The sequence below is a fragment of the Xenopus laevis genome, chromosome 7S, assembly GCF_017654675.1.
Source record: "Xenopus laevis strain J_2021 chromosome 7S, Xenopus_laevis_v10.1, whole genome shotgun sequence".
Lineage (NCBI taxonomy): Eukaryota > Metazoa > Chordata > Amphibia > Anura > Pipidae > Xenopus > Xenopus laevis.
Window position 1 is genome coordinate 91,303,791 of NC_054384.1, and position 17,150 is coordinate 91,320,940.

At 41.2% G+C, this 17,150-nt stretch overlaps 1 protein-coding gene across 2 annotated transcripts; it reads right to left on the reverse strand.

Moving 5' to 3' along the window:
- Positions 1 to 1,540: 1,540 nt before the first annotated feature.
- znf229.S (zinc finger protein 229 S homeolog) lies at positions 1,541 to 9,391 on the reverse strand. Of its 2 annotated transcripts, none has more exons than XM_018228053.2 (2): positions 8,854 to 9,391; positions 1,541 to 4,453 (listed from the first exon to the last, which is right to left on the reverse strand). In XM_018228053.2, exon 2 carries the CDS (start codon positions 4,373 to 4,375, stop codon positions 2,333 to 2,335), a length of 2,043 nt encoding a protein of 680 aa, XP_018083542.1. In that variant the 5' UTR covers positions 4,376 to 4,453; positions 8,854 to 9,391; the 3' UTR covers positions 1,541 to 2,332. The 2 variants fall into 2 exon arrangements, with proteins under 2 accessions (XP_018083542.1, XP_018083541.1); XM_018228052.2 differs by having other exon boundaries at positions 8,823 to 9,391.
- Between the last annotated feature and the right edge of the window lie 7,759 nt (positions 9,392 to 17,150).

A 17,150-nucleotide genomic window follows, 5' to 3' on the forward strand; every position in this document is an offset into this window, starting at 1 on the left:
TTTGTATGAGCAAAGTTTACTACTATTAGGCAATATGCAATATAATATAGGTAGCATTTTATGGGTTGTTACTAAGAACCAGAAAGAGTAAAGGGCTAGTTGGTATTAAAACAGTTTCTTTGGAATTCTGAGTGATAAGGGAACATACTTAAAAAAAAAAAAAACACTTTCGGTTAGAAAAAAAAAAAAAAAAGAAAAAGGTTAACACATCACACACACACATATAAAGGACAAACGAAGTAGAATACAGTATTGTTCAGTACTACATCCCTTTGCCTCTGAAAAACCTGTGTGTATATTGTCCATAAGGCAAGGGCTGTAAGCACCATAGGGAATTTATATTTTTGCAATGCCATGTATTAATTCTGCACTTTGTGGATTTAGTAAAATGTAGCAGAGGAAGCTACTGTTAACAGTCAATGCTGCTAATGTGGCTCTGATTCATACAGACTAATGTAAAGGGCCTCTATACCTTCAGTTTTAATTGCAGACTAGTTTTTTTTAATTGAAATATCAAAAGAATTCCCACTACTGTGTGTATGCACTTTAGCAAAAATAATATAAATGCAAGTTATACACTAAATGGCAGTGTGTTGGGAGTTTCCTTAAATGAGAAGGATCTTGGGGTTTTTGTAGATAACAAGTTGTCTAATTCTGGTCAGTGTCATTCTGTGGCTACTAAAGCAAATAAAGTTCTGTCTTGTATAAAAAAGGGCATTAACTCAAGGGATGAAAACATAATTATGCCTCTTTATAGGTCCCTGGTAAGGCCTCATCTGGAGTATGCAGTGCAGTTTTGGACTCCAGTCCTTAAGAGGGATATAAATGAGCTGGAGAGAGTGCAGAGACTAAGTGCAACTAAACTAGTTAGAGGGATGGAAGACTTAAATTATGAGGGTAGACTGTCAAGGTTGGGGTTGTTTTCTCTGGAAAAAAAAAGACTCTTGCGAGGGGACATGATTACACTTTACAAGTACATTAGAGGACATTAAAGACAAATAGCAGGGGACCTGATTCAGTTAATGCCTTTAAGAATGGCTTGGATGATTTTTTGGACAGACAGAATATGAAAGGCTATTGTGATACTTAACTCTATAGTAAGTATAAGTATGGGTATATAATAATAATAATTTGTGTGGAAGTAGGGAGGGGTGTGTGTATGGATGCTGGGTTTTCATTTGGAGGGGTTCGACTTGATGGATTTTGTATTTTTTCAACCCGATTTAACTATGTAACTATCTGAATGACGTGGAGAGGTGTATGCCTCTGCCGGCAGTTTCCGAATTCTGTAAACTTCCATTGTTTACTTGCTGCCTAGCCACAGCCATATTGCCTCCCTTATCAGTCCTCTTTCAAAGTGCCAATGTGGCATGACTGCTGTCTCCTGGAGGCATGGCCAGTTGAAAACAAGTGCAAATTGTTTTCCATGGCCATAAGCATACCAAGAAAACCTTTCCAAGTTAGCAAACAGATAACACACATCAATATCAGCTAAGGTATAGCACTGTACTAAGCAAAATTCTGCAAATGAGATGTATAGTGACCCTTTAAATGAGAATGATTTAATGGTCATTCTATTTTACAGTGTATTTTAGTGAAGATATTTTAATTTTTTTAAAATGCCTGGAGGTCAAGTAAGAGCAAGCAAAACAGATGTTAGATAGAGGAAGATAAATAAAGGAATAAGCATGGATACTCATATACTAACCCTGTAGTAGGTATTTAGCAACCATCTGAAATAAAAAGGACGTGATCTCAGTGTCTGTACAGTTGCGAAGATAACTAATGATACAAAAGATGACACAGAAGTGATCAAATGGTAATAGATACATCTGATACAGCTTAAAAAAAACAATGTGTAACGGTTAAAAAAAAAAAAAAGGGGGGGGTCATTAAAAATCAAACAAAGCAAAGGGGTTGTGAAAAAAAAGAGTAATATAAAAAGTTTATGGCCCTTCAATATTTGCTTGTAATACTGTTTAAAGTGGTACGTGACCAGTGTATTTTTGGGGAGCCTCAGTTTAGGCAAATATAAAGACCAGTTTAGCTTATTATGAATAAAATCATACACACATCAAACATTGTGGGGCAGTTCCTTTTCTTGCCGTTTAGCAAAATTGTCAGGTTAAATATGTTAAATGAGCTCTGACCTTAAAAACAGATGCATAATTGCAGACACCTGAACCATACAATAGGACGTTCTTTGATGGATACCTTGTCTTAGAATTTTAGTATTGTAACATAACATTCAATAAAAACAATCATCCAAAAAGAAAAATCTGAAAGACATTCTTCTGTTGATCCAGACAGGTGTAAACAATAGGAATTCCCTTTACTCCTGAATCTGGTGAACAGCTCTCATGTGCCGCTTTACTCTCCGCTTTTCCTGAAAACTTTTGCCGCACAGAGGGCAGGTATGTGGGCGCTCTCCTGTGTGCACTCGCTTGTGTTTAGAGAAGTTTGAAGAGTTGTTGAATCTCTTATAGCAAATATCACACTGGAAAGGCTTCTCACCAGTATGAATTCGCTGATGACTGGAAAGGGCAGAGGACTGTGTGAAACCTTTGCCACAAACCTGGCAAACAAATGGCCTTTCACCTGTATGTACACGCAGGTGTTCCTTTAAGTCTGTTGCCCTTTTAAAACGCTTTGAACAAACAAAGCAGATGTACGGCTTGGACTCCATCTCAAGAAACAGAAGATCATTGTCATCATCCTGATCAATTGTGTCATCTATATTTTGATTCCAACATTCCATGGTCCTTTCGATCAACAGGTTTTCAGATTCCCCCAAGTCTGATGTACTACTAACATCACTAATTACTTCACTTTGTTGCTGTTCTTCCATTCCTGGGCTCTGCTTCTCAGGTTGACATACTTGAAGGTCTTTAGAAAGGTCAGATGTTGACCCGTTTCTAGATTCCTTGAGATCCTTATCCTGAGACTGGAGAGACGTTTGCTCCCCAACAACCTGTGGATTTAAGTCCATTTTATGGTAAGTACTGTGTTTTATATAGTTATATATAGGCAATTTTGGCAAGATCAGGTTGTCAAAATTAACTTTAGGAACAACATCTTTGGTTTCGAATTCGGCACCTAAGTCCTCTTTATCATCAGTATCATCAATGGCTATTACCTCGTCACTGTGAAAAATAACCGTTTTCTCAGTTTCTTTAGCTTCAGAAATGTTGTCATCCCTGTGATTTGTAAGATCTGTCACTCCAGTACATGGAGAGGATAGCCCATCCAGATCGTCGATCACGGCACCATTTTCCTGAGAGGTATTTTTTTCTAAAGCGAGTTTGCAGTCTTCTTCGTTCAGGTTCAGTGTTCTGGTATGGTTTACACTTATTTCTTTACCATATGAGATAGCATTTATATCCTTGGAATATCCAATACCATTCTTACTCCTCAAAGGCTGCTTATAATGGGAGAATCTAGTATCTCTGGAGACATTTGCCAACATATCTTGCACAGAATGTGTACGCTGGTGTTTTTTAAAGTTGGAAGAATTGTTAAAGGTCTTGCCACAGATATCACAGTGAAATGGCCTCTCTCCTGTATGAATACGCATGTGTCCAGTTAACACAGAAGACTGAGTAAAACTTTTCTGGCATAGCCTACATCGATATGGCCGCTCCCCAGTGTGGACACGCTCGTGGTCCTTTAAATCTGAAGAGCGTTTAAAGGATTTCTCACAATAAGAACACTGATGTGGTTTTTCTGAAATGATTTGGCTTGCTGCATGGGTTTGCCTGCCCAATTGCTGTGCTTGGCTATGAAGACGTCGATGTTTTACAAAATTTGAGGCGTCTCTAAAGAGTCTCCCACACACCTCACACTTGTAGGGGTTTTCCATGGAGTGAGTGCGCTTATGAGTTAATAAAGAGGAAGACTGAGTAAAAGCTTTGGCACACAATTCACACTTGTAGGGGCGTTCACCTGTGTGTACATTGTAATGGTCCTTTAAGTTGGAGGTGCTTTGGAACTGCCGTCCACAGAGTTGGCATTCAAAGCAGTTAGTGGCTCTATGAATTTGATCGTGAAACATAAACTCTGATACATACTGAAATGTCTCAAAACAGAGGCCACACTTAAGTTCCTTTCCAGGGGCAGGTGATTCAGGATAATATTTTACTTCTCCAAATTCCTCCTTAACTTTTAGTGTTGGGATATCAGGCACATCAAGTTTTTGCAAGTTTCCGAGCTTCATGGCCATGCCATCATGAAGATTCTGCACAGAGGTGCTTAATGCCAAAGGGCAATTTGGACTAGAGGGTAAAGGCTCTGAGGATTCCATAGTGTCTGTGAGGCATGTCTTAAATGTATCATCTTTTTCATCAACTTCTGAAGTATTAAACATTATAAAGGTCATGTAGGGGGTTGTTTGTCCCACTGCACTTAGAAAAACGTATAACTGCCTTTTTTTTTTTTTTTTTTAATGCATGGAGTTCTGTAAAGAGAAAAAAAAAAAACATATCAGTAGGATAGCCCAGTAGGATTGTTTTGCCATAAACAAGGATATATCTCAGTTTGGATCAAGTACACGGCACTATTTTATTATTACAGAGAAAAAGGAAATCATTTTTAAAAATTTAGATTATTTGGATAAAATGGAGTCTAAGGGAGATGGCCTTTCCGTAATTTGGAGCTTTCTGGATAATGGGTTTTCAGATAATGGATCCCATACCTGCACTAACAAGTAAACACAATAAATGAATGAACCAGGACTTTATGCAATGCCCCATCATCCAGACATATGCCATTTATCACCTCCTGCAACTGTCCAGGCCTGCACTTTTATTACCGGCAGGTGGTTGAAGACTTTCGAATCAACGGAACTGGGATATTCACATTATTAGGCCAAGAATTACAATATACAGCTAATCATCCAGAGAAAACACGAAAGTGATATCCTTGGCAGCTGGTTTAACCCATTTATACGGGGTCTAAGAAAATGCAAACCCTAGAAATAACTTTCAGAATTATAGTCTGTGATAATATGTACAGATTTCAAATGATGTTCATTTTTTTCAGTTTATGTAGTTTTTTGCCTTCTATTTAACTTGTGATTAATTTGTAGGGTTAAGAGATATATGAATAATAATAACGTAGCTTCACAGATAATTTATTTTCATTTATGTTGATAGGGTTCAAGCAAACAGTTTACCAAGCTTACCAATATTATGATCATAACTTTGTAACTAAAAACCTGTTCTAGAAAATACCTACACTTGCATAGATGCTAAATTACAATGTAACAATGACAAAATTTGTCTCCTCAGAGAGCAATACAGTAGAAACCCCCGCTTTTTAGGTTTCTCAAGGGACCAAGTAAAACGAATTCAGGAAAAATGTAGAATCCGGGAAGAAACAAATGGAGTGTATGGGCACTGAACGGCAATTTGGTGAATAATCCCGGAAACCTAAATTCACGGAACTTAAAACCAGGTTTCTACTGTAGTTTTTCTTTTCTGTCTGCAAGGGCCAGTGACTCCAACAAGGAGACAGAAATAAGTAGAAGGTGGCAACAATCAACAACTGTCAAAAATGAAATAATGCAGACAAAAGGAGTTGCTAATAACAGGCCATTCTTTAACATTCTAAAAGTGAACTACCCTGGAAAGCAGAAACACATTGGAAAGGATGCTTTGTGGTTGTCAAAAGCCCTAAGCTACCTGGCTAGACAGTTTTCTCTCATATAGGTAAAAAAAAAAAGGAATATTAAAGGCATACATATAATTATGGGTTCCAGGATCCCCTAGCTTGCAATTTGCAGAAAATAGCTAGTGTTTTTATAATTGGAACTGAAAATGCTACTTTATCATATGTCCAGCTTCTCTGAAATAGTTATATTCACCCTACAGGAAAGCAATTCCAGCTGATAAATAGGTTGCCCTTTTTAACCTCATTCTACAGCCAATTAAACTTCCCCCTCTCTATTCACCAAGATTGCTCGGAAGTTTTCTTTGTCTGGCGCCCATTTTATCTCTGTTCCTGATAGCAATGGTATGTAGAGGACCAGAGGCAAGTTTTCAAAAGCATGAGCTACACACATGCCAGGGTTTATACTTAAAGAACCATTAATATCTTCCCACTGGTTACAGGAAAATGGGATTGTGTGACCCAGTTATTTAAGTGTCTGAACCAAGGAAGAAGCATGTGTCTGCATAAGATAGTGAATAAATCTAAGTGTGCCACTAGCACAGGGAAGCAAGAAGAGAACTGGGCAACAAAAGACTAAACGGATATAAAAACAATTTTACAATTGGGCAAAAAGCAAATTTACATTGTAAAATGTAAACCCAGAGTTAAAGGACAAGTAAACCAAAATAAAGATTCTTTTCATAGTAATGAACATTTTATTAGGGATGCACCAAATCCACTATTTTGGTTTCGGCCGAACCCCCCAATCCCTTGCGAAAGATTTGGCCGAGTACTGAACCAAAGTTTAGGGGTAGGAAGGGGAAAACACTTTTTACTTGTTTTGTGACATAAAGTCATGCGATTTCCCTCCCCGTCCCAAATTTGGATTTGGCCGGGCAGAAGTATTCGGCCGAATCCTGTTGAAAAAGGCTGAATCCTAGATGAATCCCGAACCAAATCCTGGATTCAATGCATCCCTACATTTTATATTAAAAAAAAAAACACACCCCGTAGAACCCCCATTTTACATCCCCTGATTTAAAGTTTTCCCTCATTTTACAATGTTGTTTTGTGGTCCCACCTATGAGGTCCCCTGCACTCAACCCAATATCAATATACAGGCGTGGATAACAGCTCCCATGCCTGTACGAGTCGAACAGGGTTTTGAGAGTGACTGGTGAGTGCTCCCAAATTTTCTAAAGACATTTACAAAAAGAGTCCGACCTGCACTGCTGTACTGTTTAGAGCCACAGAGAAGGACCCTGTATACGAAGACCAGACCAGACCGTTCTGGCTAAAGGGAAAGATTAGCTGCTGCACTGATTTATATGCAATAAATTACACAATGCATTAAGAGCTGGAATTTGAGGTAAAAATATTTTGGCTGAGCTTTCTACAATGTCGGCCACAGGGTCTATTATGCGGACACAAGAAAGTGTTCACAGCTTAGAAAGAACTTTGCTTGTTTGGGGAAACCCCAAGTATACATCAATGGCCTTTCTTCAACTCACAGGCCTGGGTCTCCCTTAATGTCATCTTCTAAAACCACTGACCCGAATCTTCCTCAGTGTCTCTGCCCCAAACCACAATCCTTAAAGTCTTCCCAAGTTCCCCTCAGCGCCTGGTTCGTAAGAAAATTTGGTGGGCATAGTGCCCCATCACAACTCACAGGCCTAAGTCTCCTTCAGTGCCCCCTCTCTAACTCACAGACCCAGAGTTTACAAAAGTGTCCCCTCCCCGACTCACACACCAAATCTCCCTCACTGCCCCCTTCCTAAAACACACTTTGTCTCCCTTAGTGCCCCCTCCTCAACTCGAAAGGACAGAGTCATACCCCTCCCAATCTCACAGACCTAAGTCTCTCTCAATGCACCTGCCTCAATGCACAGGCTTGAGTCACCCTCACTGCCCCGTCCCCAACTCACAGGCCATGACCCTTCCTCACAGTCCCTCCCAGGGTTGCCAGGTTGGTGGGATTCCAGCCAAATTGTGCTACTAATTTAAAGCCCATGTGAGTTTTGAAAGTATAGACTAGCTAAGGTACGGATTTGGGTTACTTTTGGGGCTTTTGGCTGGTTTGTACTTTGGAACGCAGCCAAAGTTTGTGTTGCCCTAATGTGCCAAGCCTCTGTCTCCCAGTGCATGTTGGGTAATGTAGTTTTTGCTAACTGTCAAGTTTAATGTAAGACTACAATACCCAGCATGCAATGGGTCCTGACTTGTGTAGTTACCAGGTTTAAGGCTCTGTACCCCAGTCTTCTGTCCCTCTTAAGCATTGTTTTCTGGTGACTTCATTTGACAATTTTGGAGCAAAAATCTACTGGCCACCAAAATGTCTAGAGGTTGAGCTGTTTTACCTTTCTTTATTAAAACTGTATATTATTAAGGCTTTATTGGGCCCCTACACCTCCTGGACCCCCTTTGTAGTTACGCCCCTGGTGACGGGTGAATTTGTCCCATTTTGCTTCATGGAAAAATTTGCAAATCAGTGAAAGTTTGAAAAAGGCGTGTTTTCACATCTATTCATAGACTTTTTTCACTGCACACATTATGCTATTTTTGAGCTACTTTTATGGTTGCCACCTTTTCTGGAAAAAAATACCGGCCTTCCTATATTCTTGCCATTTTCCCTATTAATAACATTGGCATCAAGCATCATTTTTACCGGCCAGGTGGCAACCCTAGCTGCTTTTAAAGTGACTCTTGGCTAGTTTTGGGCTGGTTTTTAAAACTAGACCTGGCAACCCTCCCCCAAAACTCACAGGGCCCGAGTGAACCTGAGCGAGCCCTCCATGTGACTGTCTAAATCCAGAAGTGCCTCAGAGCCACCCCACAAGTCTTCAGTCAGTGAGGAGTCTGAGGACACAGAATGTAAGTGGCACAGTCACAGGTTGCAGCTGGCTTATAATTAAGGCCCCACACATGTAGGAACCTCCTCCCGCACTTATAAGACCCCCGATTTCCATCCCGCCATGTCAGAGCCACATTGTACTGCTGCCATTCCTCGCGTGACCCGTTACTTCCACGCACAGCCTCCCCTTCCCATGAACCCTAGCGGTGCTGTTGTGGCCTCCAGTGCCACATCCTTACTCCTACTGTCACCCCAGTCACAAGGCTTTGTGCCTTTGTCAGCCCAGCTGGGAGAGACCCTCTCCTGTCCCTTTGTCCGGCCTTACCGGCTCCCCTTCCGCGGCTGTCAGCTCTCACCTTCCCGAGCAGCAGGAAACCGCGCCGCTGGGGGTCTTCGCTCCGGGCCCGGCAGCTCCTGCAAACTTTCAGCCAACTGAAGAAAGGCTCGCCAGCCCCAGCTCAGCCATCTTAGCCTGTGCCCATCCCCCATACACACAGCCTCATTCCAGCCGCCTCGCCATGCCTTTAATTTCACGGCCTTAAAGCAGAAGGGAAGAGGCTTTGTTGTCCGCAGACAGGAACGCCCCCAATCTCTGGATACGAGAGCCGGGCTCCAAACTTCTCGCGGGAAAGCTGCTGCAATAGCGGTTCTGCTCCAGGCCCTTTCTATTACTTTTCCCTTCGGATTGGGGCCCTGGGCTCCTCGTCTCTAACGTTAGTCCTGCCGCCCATGTCTCCTAGTGAGGCCTAGTCACACACAGACAGTCACACACACTGGTGCTAGTGAACTAAAACGCTATCCCTTCAGCTCAATTAGAAGAAGGAGTGTTCCAACTGAACTCGCCAGGGTTGCCGGGTCTCATTTTCAAAACCAGCCCAAGTCAGCTACAGAACCAGCCCAAAACTAGCCAAGAAACACTTCAAAAAGTAGCCCAAAAATAGCACAATATGTGCAGTGAAAAACAGTCTAAAAATAAATGGATATATATATATATATATATATATATATGTGTGTGTGTGTAAAAACTAGAGATGCACCGAATCCCCTATTTTGGATTCGGATGAACCCCCGAATCCTTCTCGAATACCAATCCGAGTCCTAATTTGTGGGAAGGGGAAAACCTTTTTTACTTCCTTGTTCTGTGACAAAAAGTCACGCGGTTTCCCTCCCCGCCACTAATTTGAATATGCAAATTAGGATTCGGTTCAGCCGGACAGAAGAATTTGGCTAAAAAAAAAAAGGCTGAATCCTGGATTCGGTGCATCCCTAGTAGGGTTGCCACCTTTTAAAATAATCTTCACCGGCAGGTGGAGGGGGTGGGGTTAAAAGGATGGGGCCACGACGCTAAAGGGGGCGGGCCATGACATCAAAGGGGGCGGAGCATTTGACAAGTAGCCCAGGAAAAACGTGAGTTTGGAGCAGGCTGGGGGCAGGCCACGGGTTTTTTTAGGTGTATCATACCTCCCAACTGTCCCTTTTTCGGAGGGACAGTCCCTCTTTTGACAGCTCAACCCGCAGTCCCTCATTTGTACTGGAAATTCCCGCTTTTCTATGCACTGAACAGCCAGAAAAAGAAACAAAGTTTCTCACTTAATTGGCTTTTAGCAGAAAGCACAGAATAGCTAACAGGTGCAAATAAGATACTTTGTAACAATTTTGAGACACAAAAACACAGTTTAGATAAGGAGAAATATTTTCTAACTTTCATAACCTGCCAAATTTTGTAAAACAAACATGGTAATTAGGGGGTGTGGTCACAGAAAGGGGTGGGGTCAAAAAATTGCTGCGCTACATGCGGGAAAAATTTTTTTTTTCCCTATTTTTACTTACAAAATGTTGGGAGGTATGGTGTATTACAAATTTACCGGCAGCTACATTGCCGGTAAATTTGTAATCCCGGCCTCGGCTGGTGTTTTACCGGCAAGGCCGGTAAAATACCGGCCGGGTGGCAACACTAATCCCTAGTAAAAACGCCTTTTTTACATTTTCACGGTTTGGCAAATACTTCCATGAAGCAAAATGGGACAGAGTCACCTGTCACCAGGGGCGTTATTACAGAGGAGGGCCCATGAGGCCCTAATACACATACTCTTTCAATAAATATCTGTAAAACAGGTCAACCTCTAGACATTTTGGTGGCCGGCAGATTTTTGCCCCAAAATTGTCTGAAATTGAGAAAAGTCACCAGAAAACATGAGAATGCTTAAGAGTGATGAGAGACTCTGGTACAGAGCCCAAACGCTGGTAACTCCGGACTTCTACACAAGTCAGACTGGGTATTGCATGCTGGGTATTGTAGTCTTACATTAAACTTGCCAGTTGGCAATTTGTTAACAAAAACTACAATACCCAACATGCATTGGGAGACGGAGGCTCTGCTCATTAGGGCAAGAAAAAACTTTGGCTGGTTTCCAAACTACAAACCAGCCAAACAGGGCCAGATTTACATAGTGGGCACCCCTAGCCCCACTGCCGTTCGTCGCCCCTGTCCCCTACCCTTTATTCGTGCATATTTTCATCATCCGGACAGGAGCAATGGGGATTGGCGCATGGGAAATTTAAAAAATGATTGTTTTTCAAGTGCATCACCGGGGTTTCAAACCAATGTGTGTGTGGTTGGGCAGTATGCCGCCCCCCCCTAAAATCCAGCCGTCCTAGGCCCGGGCCACAAATCCAGGCCTGCAGCCAAAGGCTAGTTTGTACTTTCAAAACCCAACTGGGCTTTAAATTAGTAGCCCAATTTGGCTGGAAAACTGCCAACCTGGCAACCCTGCGGATTGCGAGTTCTGTAGCAGCTCCTATACGGAGTGTAATGCAGTTCTATATGAGGGACATCTGCCTATTCTTCTTGTCTTTCCATGCAGTAACATAACTAGAGGGGGGCTGTACATATCAGTGCCTTCTATTGCTGTATGGGTTGATGTATGTTTGAAATTTAAATGTGCCTTTTCCATAAGGGGGTTGTTCACCTTTAAATTTTAGTATGATGTAGAAAGTGATATTCTGAGACAATTTGCAATTGTTTTTATTTGTAATTATTTAGCTTTCTATTCAGCAGCTCTCAAGTTTGCAGTTTCAACAATCCAGTTGCTAGGTTCCAAATTACCGTAGCAACCATGTACTAATTTGAATGAGAGAATGGAATATGTATAGGAGAGGTCTTGAATAGAAAGATAAGTAAAATAAAAAGTAGCAATAACAATACATTTGTAGCCTTACAGAGCATTTGTTTTTTTTTAGCTGGGGGTCAGTGGCTCCCATTTGAAAACTATTAAGAGTCAGAAGAAATAGGCAAATGATTAAAAAACTATAAAAACAAAGGCCAATTGAAAAGTTGCTTACAATTAACTATTCTATAACCTACTAAAAGTTAACAATCTATTAACTTGAACTGTTATGTTGCAAATAAGGCTTGTAAAATTATCAACGATTGTGAAAAACAAAATTGTGTACCCAGTGGCAAATTATTTTAATACTGTACAGAGAACATATTAAGCAATTGGAGATGATAAATGCTCAAAATAATTTACATTTAGTTTGCCTGCCATATTTGTGTAGGTTAATAAATTTAGCATTCTGTGCAGTTCATGTAGATATTTTCCTGGGCAGATCAGCTGTACTTTCTTTGTATTTTTATTTGGCCTTGGAGTGCTCACACAACTGCCCCTTTTTTGTGCCTAGTGTTCTTTTGCAGGAAGAATGGGGAGACGAATCCCTTTAATGGTGGTTTTATGCCTTTAAAAATAGGTGTTGGTCTGGGTAATCACTCTCTTTTAAAAGCCACAGACGGTGAGGAAAGACAAGCCTATGAAACCATTGCTTAGATCAGGGCAATCTCTCCTCTATAAATGCTGTGGCATAGCCACATTTTTTTTTTGACCCACACAATGTCGAAGTGCTCTACCTCTGTATGCTTTCTTTCGAAATCAGATGCTCAGCAGTTAAATATCCCACCTGCCATGGGTTAGGGAATACACATGCAAAGTCCAAAGCATTGCGGCACACTGACAAGATGAATGTGTTTATATTCGTGGCATTTATTGGCTCCAATTCAAGTAGACAAAGGGCAACATTTTGGGCCTCACAGGGCCCTTTATCAAGCCTATAATTACACTCAACACGCTGTGTTAAATAGCAATAAGTGAGGGTGGGTAAAGGTCAGGGGGGGGTGCTGGGCGGGAACTTTTGTCTCAATCAATTAACATCTTGTGCAAAAAATGTCCATTTGTATCTTTTTGCTTATATTATCCATACAAAAGTGTCCAAAATAAAAGTGCCCATTCCTGAATCAGTATTTCTGGTAATCCATCTTCTTTTTGTTGTAAGTGATCCATCTAATCTTGTTATTAGTGTACATAAAAGTTCCATAAAAAACCCATAAATATACTATGTAAAAAGTGTACAAAAATCTACTAGGGCAGAACTTCACGGGCAATTTTGCAGCGATCCGTAGAGATGGCGCGAACTGTTCGCCGGCGAACTTGTTCGCGCGAACATCGGGTGTTCGCGCTCGCCGGAAGTTCGCGAACGTCGCGCGACGTTCGCCATTTTGGGTTCGCCATTGTTGGCGCTTTTTTTTGCCCTCTCACCCCAGACCAGCAGGTACATGGCAGCCAATCAGGAAGCTCTCCCCTGGACCACTCCCCTTCCCTATAAAAACCGAAGCCCTGCAGCGTTTTTTCACTCTGCCTGTGTGTGCTGAAGAGATAGTGTAGGGAGAGAGCTGCTGCCTGTTAGTGATTTCAGGGACAGTTGAAAGTTTGCTGGCTAGTAATCGTTTTGATACTGCTCTGTTATTGGAGGGACAGAACTCTGCAGGGGTTTGAGGGACATTTAAGCTTAGGTAGCTTTGCTGGCTAGTAATCTACCTTCTACTGCAGTGCTCTGTATGTAGCTGCAGTGGGCAGCTGTCCTGCTTCTGATCTCATCTGCTGACTGCTGCAATAACAGTAGTCCTTGTAAGGACTGCTTTTATTTATTTTTTTGTTGTTTTACTACTACTACTACTACTACTACTATAAGAGCCCAGTGCTATTAGTCTAGCAGTGTTGGGGAGTGGGACTGGTGTGCTAATCTGCTGCTCCTAGTAGTTCAGCAGCACCAACTTTAATTTTTTTTTTTTAATATTCATTTTTTTTTCATTTTACTTTTTTTATTTTACTACCGCTGTAGTAGTGTATAAGTTGACCTTTTAGGCATTATTTGCCCTGTAGGCATTTTTTGCCCAGTGTGTTATTCAACCAACTGCCATCTAGCTGTGTGACCTTGTTCACATTCTGTCTAAATATCCATAATATTACCGTCTCCAGAAAAAACACCGGAGTGACTTTTTTCAAGCAGCATTCATATATTTTACGTAATCCGTATCCACCGCTGTAGTAGTGTATACGTTGACCTTGTAGGCATTGTTTGCCCAGTTTTTTTGGCCGCAGCCACTGAAGCACAGAGGCCAGAAAAAATATGCCATATAAATGCTGAAAATAGTCATTTTTTGCCATACGTTGACTCAACGTATATGGCAAAAAATTACTATTTTCAGCATTTATATGGCATATTTTTTCTGGCAACTGTGCTTCAGTGGCTGCGACCAAAAAAACTGGGCAAACAATGCCTACAAGGTCAACGTATGGCAAAAAATGACTATTTTCAGCATTTATATGGCATATTTTTTCTGGCAACTGTGCTTCAGTGGCTGCAACCAAAAAAACTGGGCAAACAATGTCTACAAGGTCAACGTATGGCGAAAAATTACTATTTTCAGCATTTATATGGCATATTTTTTCTGGCAACTGTGCTTCAGTGGCTGCGTCCAAAAAAACTGGGCAAACAATGCCTACAAGGTCAACGTATGGCAGTTGTTTAAAGAGAACAGTAGATTACTAGCCAGCAAAGCTACCTAAGCTAAAATGTCCCTCAAATCCCTGCAGACTTCTGTCCCTCCAATACAGAGCAGTATCAAGCAGATTACTAGCCAGCAAACTTACTATCATCTGTCCCTGAAATCACTAACAGCTCTCCCCCTACACTATCTCTTCCAAGCACACACAGGCAGATTTTTCAGATACATTTTTGCCCTTGATCCCCCTCTGGCATGCCACTGTCCAGGTCGTTGCACCCTTTAAACAACTTTAAAATCATTTTTCTGGCCAGAAATGTCTTTTTTAGATGTTAAAGTTCGCCTTCCCATTGAAGTCTATGGGGTTCGCGAACCGTTCGCGAACCGCTCGCATTTTTGCGCAAGTTCGCGAATATGTTCGCGAACTTTTTTTCCGACGTTCGCTACATCCCTAGCGATCCGACGCGCTGCGCAAAATCGCAGGCGTCACATCGGGTGTGACGGAAACAAGGTAGGTAATTCAATTTTCGCATTGTGTCGCATTGTTGATGCGACACGACTGTCGGATGGAGACGCTGCACGCTGCGTCTGCATCCAACAGTTGTGTCGCGTCACATCAACAATGCGACACGATCCGACACTGCCATTACTTAACTTGTTTCCGTCGCATCCGATGTGACGCCTGCGATTTTGCGCAGCGCAAAGGATCGCTGCAAAATCGCCCATGAAGTTCTGCCCTTACATACGAAAATTGTGATATATTATTCCAATAAATTAATATCAAAGAACCTTTTCATGTGAAATTCATTATATAAAATTTAAAATGATCATGTAGCTAGTAGAAATTCGGAAATATAGTAAAATCTGAGATGCTTATATTACCTTTCTTGTTAAGTTATATTCAGATTCTGTATTCTCCTAGTTTTTGTAGCAGGTAATGTCAGCACTCAGAGTTATCCAATTCCCAGACCTTATTCAATAACCTTAAGAAGGAAAAAAGAGAAAAAGACAATTATTAATCTTTAATAATTCAATTTCTCTTCAACTCTTACATTTACAGCTTCATACCGTGCCAAGGGGATGGAGCTGCTGCCCCAGCCTTCTCATTTTGAATCTAGCCCTGTAAGTATGTTTTCTTTATAGTAGCTGGGTTCATCAATGACCACCTGTTTTAACCACTGGACAAGGAACACAGTTTCCTAATTACCAACTAAGGCACAGCCAAATCTATTCTTCAAGCTCCAACCTGCAAAATCTCTTGTTACCCAGTCTGGGAGTCTTAAGCATTCTATCATGAAAATCTGTGAAGGTATTCCTTCATGCTGGAAGGCAGGTCCAAAATAGAAAAAAGAAAGCAGACCGATAGAAGCAACAACTGGACAGGGAAGGAATGGGTAGGTAGACAAAGACTGAGTGGGCAAAGGTCACAAAACATAGGTTGGATGGAGATGTATAAGACAGTGAGCAGGCGTGACAGGAACTGATTGGGGAAAGGCCAGGGGAGATGCAGAAACTGGATACCAGGAATAAAATACAAAGAGCAGGATAACTAAGCATAGGATAATAAGAACAAGATTAAGAGCTGGATACAAGGAAGAAAGAACACAGTTAGTGCTAGGCAGGGGCGTAACTATAGAGGAAGCAGACCCTGCGGTTGCAGGGGGGCCCAGGAGTGTAGGGGGCCCAGTGAGACCCTAATTAATTAGCAATTTTAATATATCTTGGTAAAATAGGCCAATTTATAAATATTTTGGGGCCCTAAATTGAATTTGCTATGGGGCCCAGTAACAACTAGTTACGCCACTGGTGCTAGGGTCAATGGCACAGCATACAAAAGCAGTTTAAACAGAAAAGATCCCTGGTTCGAACGCTATGGCATGACTAAAGTATGTCTAGTTTAAATATGCATTATAATAATGGTTAAAAAAGGACATCCATCCTTCAAGTTCAGCTTCTTGCTCAGATTAATCCGTAGTTGATCCATACCTTCATAACATCTAACTTGAACCCTGATTTCCAGTTGAGCAAGATGAAGACCCCCAAGCATGACCTGCAATAGCCTTGCACTACTAATAACTAGTCAAACTTCTGAACCTTTTGGGAACTGCAGGGATCTTGAACTAACTTGATAGGTCAAGTAGACCCATTGCCATCATCTTTCTTCAGTAGCTGGCAGCCAAGCCAATTTGCATGACAGGTGAGTCTTATTGCAAATCAGTGACATTAGCTGTGATAAGGTATGAATAATATTAGTGAGTATATTGTAAGATAAGTTTGCAATTAAAGATTTACAATGTATTTGAATGGCATGGCATTGTGCAATACTGATATTTTTCTTATCTCTGGGTCTTATTTTTAATCTACTGTATTGCTGTGGAGGCCCACTATTTGGAGGAGCTGGCTTAGAAGTAAAGTGATCAGCCTTTAATGTAGATCTCATTTTAAATACATACATTTAATTCCCTGTTGCTCCTTCAGGGCCTTGACGAATTTCCCAGGATCATTAGAGTGACTATCAAGGCTGCTTTAATTGCTGTAAAGCAAGAGTCCCATGGGAGAAAAAACACCATATAAAAAGTTCCACTTTCCCATCTGTAGCCTATGCTCTTTCGATCATTGCTGGTAAAGTGTGAAACATTTGGGGGCCCATTTACTTAGTTCAAGTGAAGGAATAGAATAAAAAAAACTTCGAATTTCGAATGTTTTTTTTGGCTACTTCGACCATCGACTACAACTTAGAATAGAACCATTCGAACTAAAAATCGTTCGACTATTCGACCATTCGATAGTCGAAGTACTGTCTCTGTATAAAATACT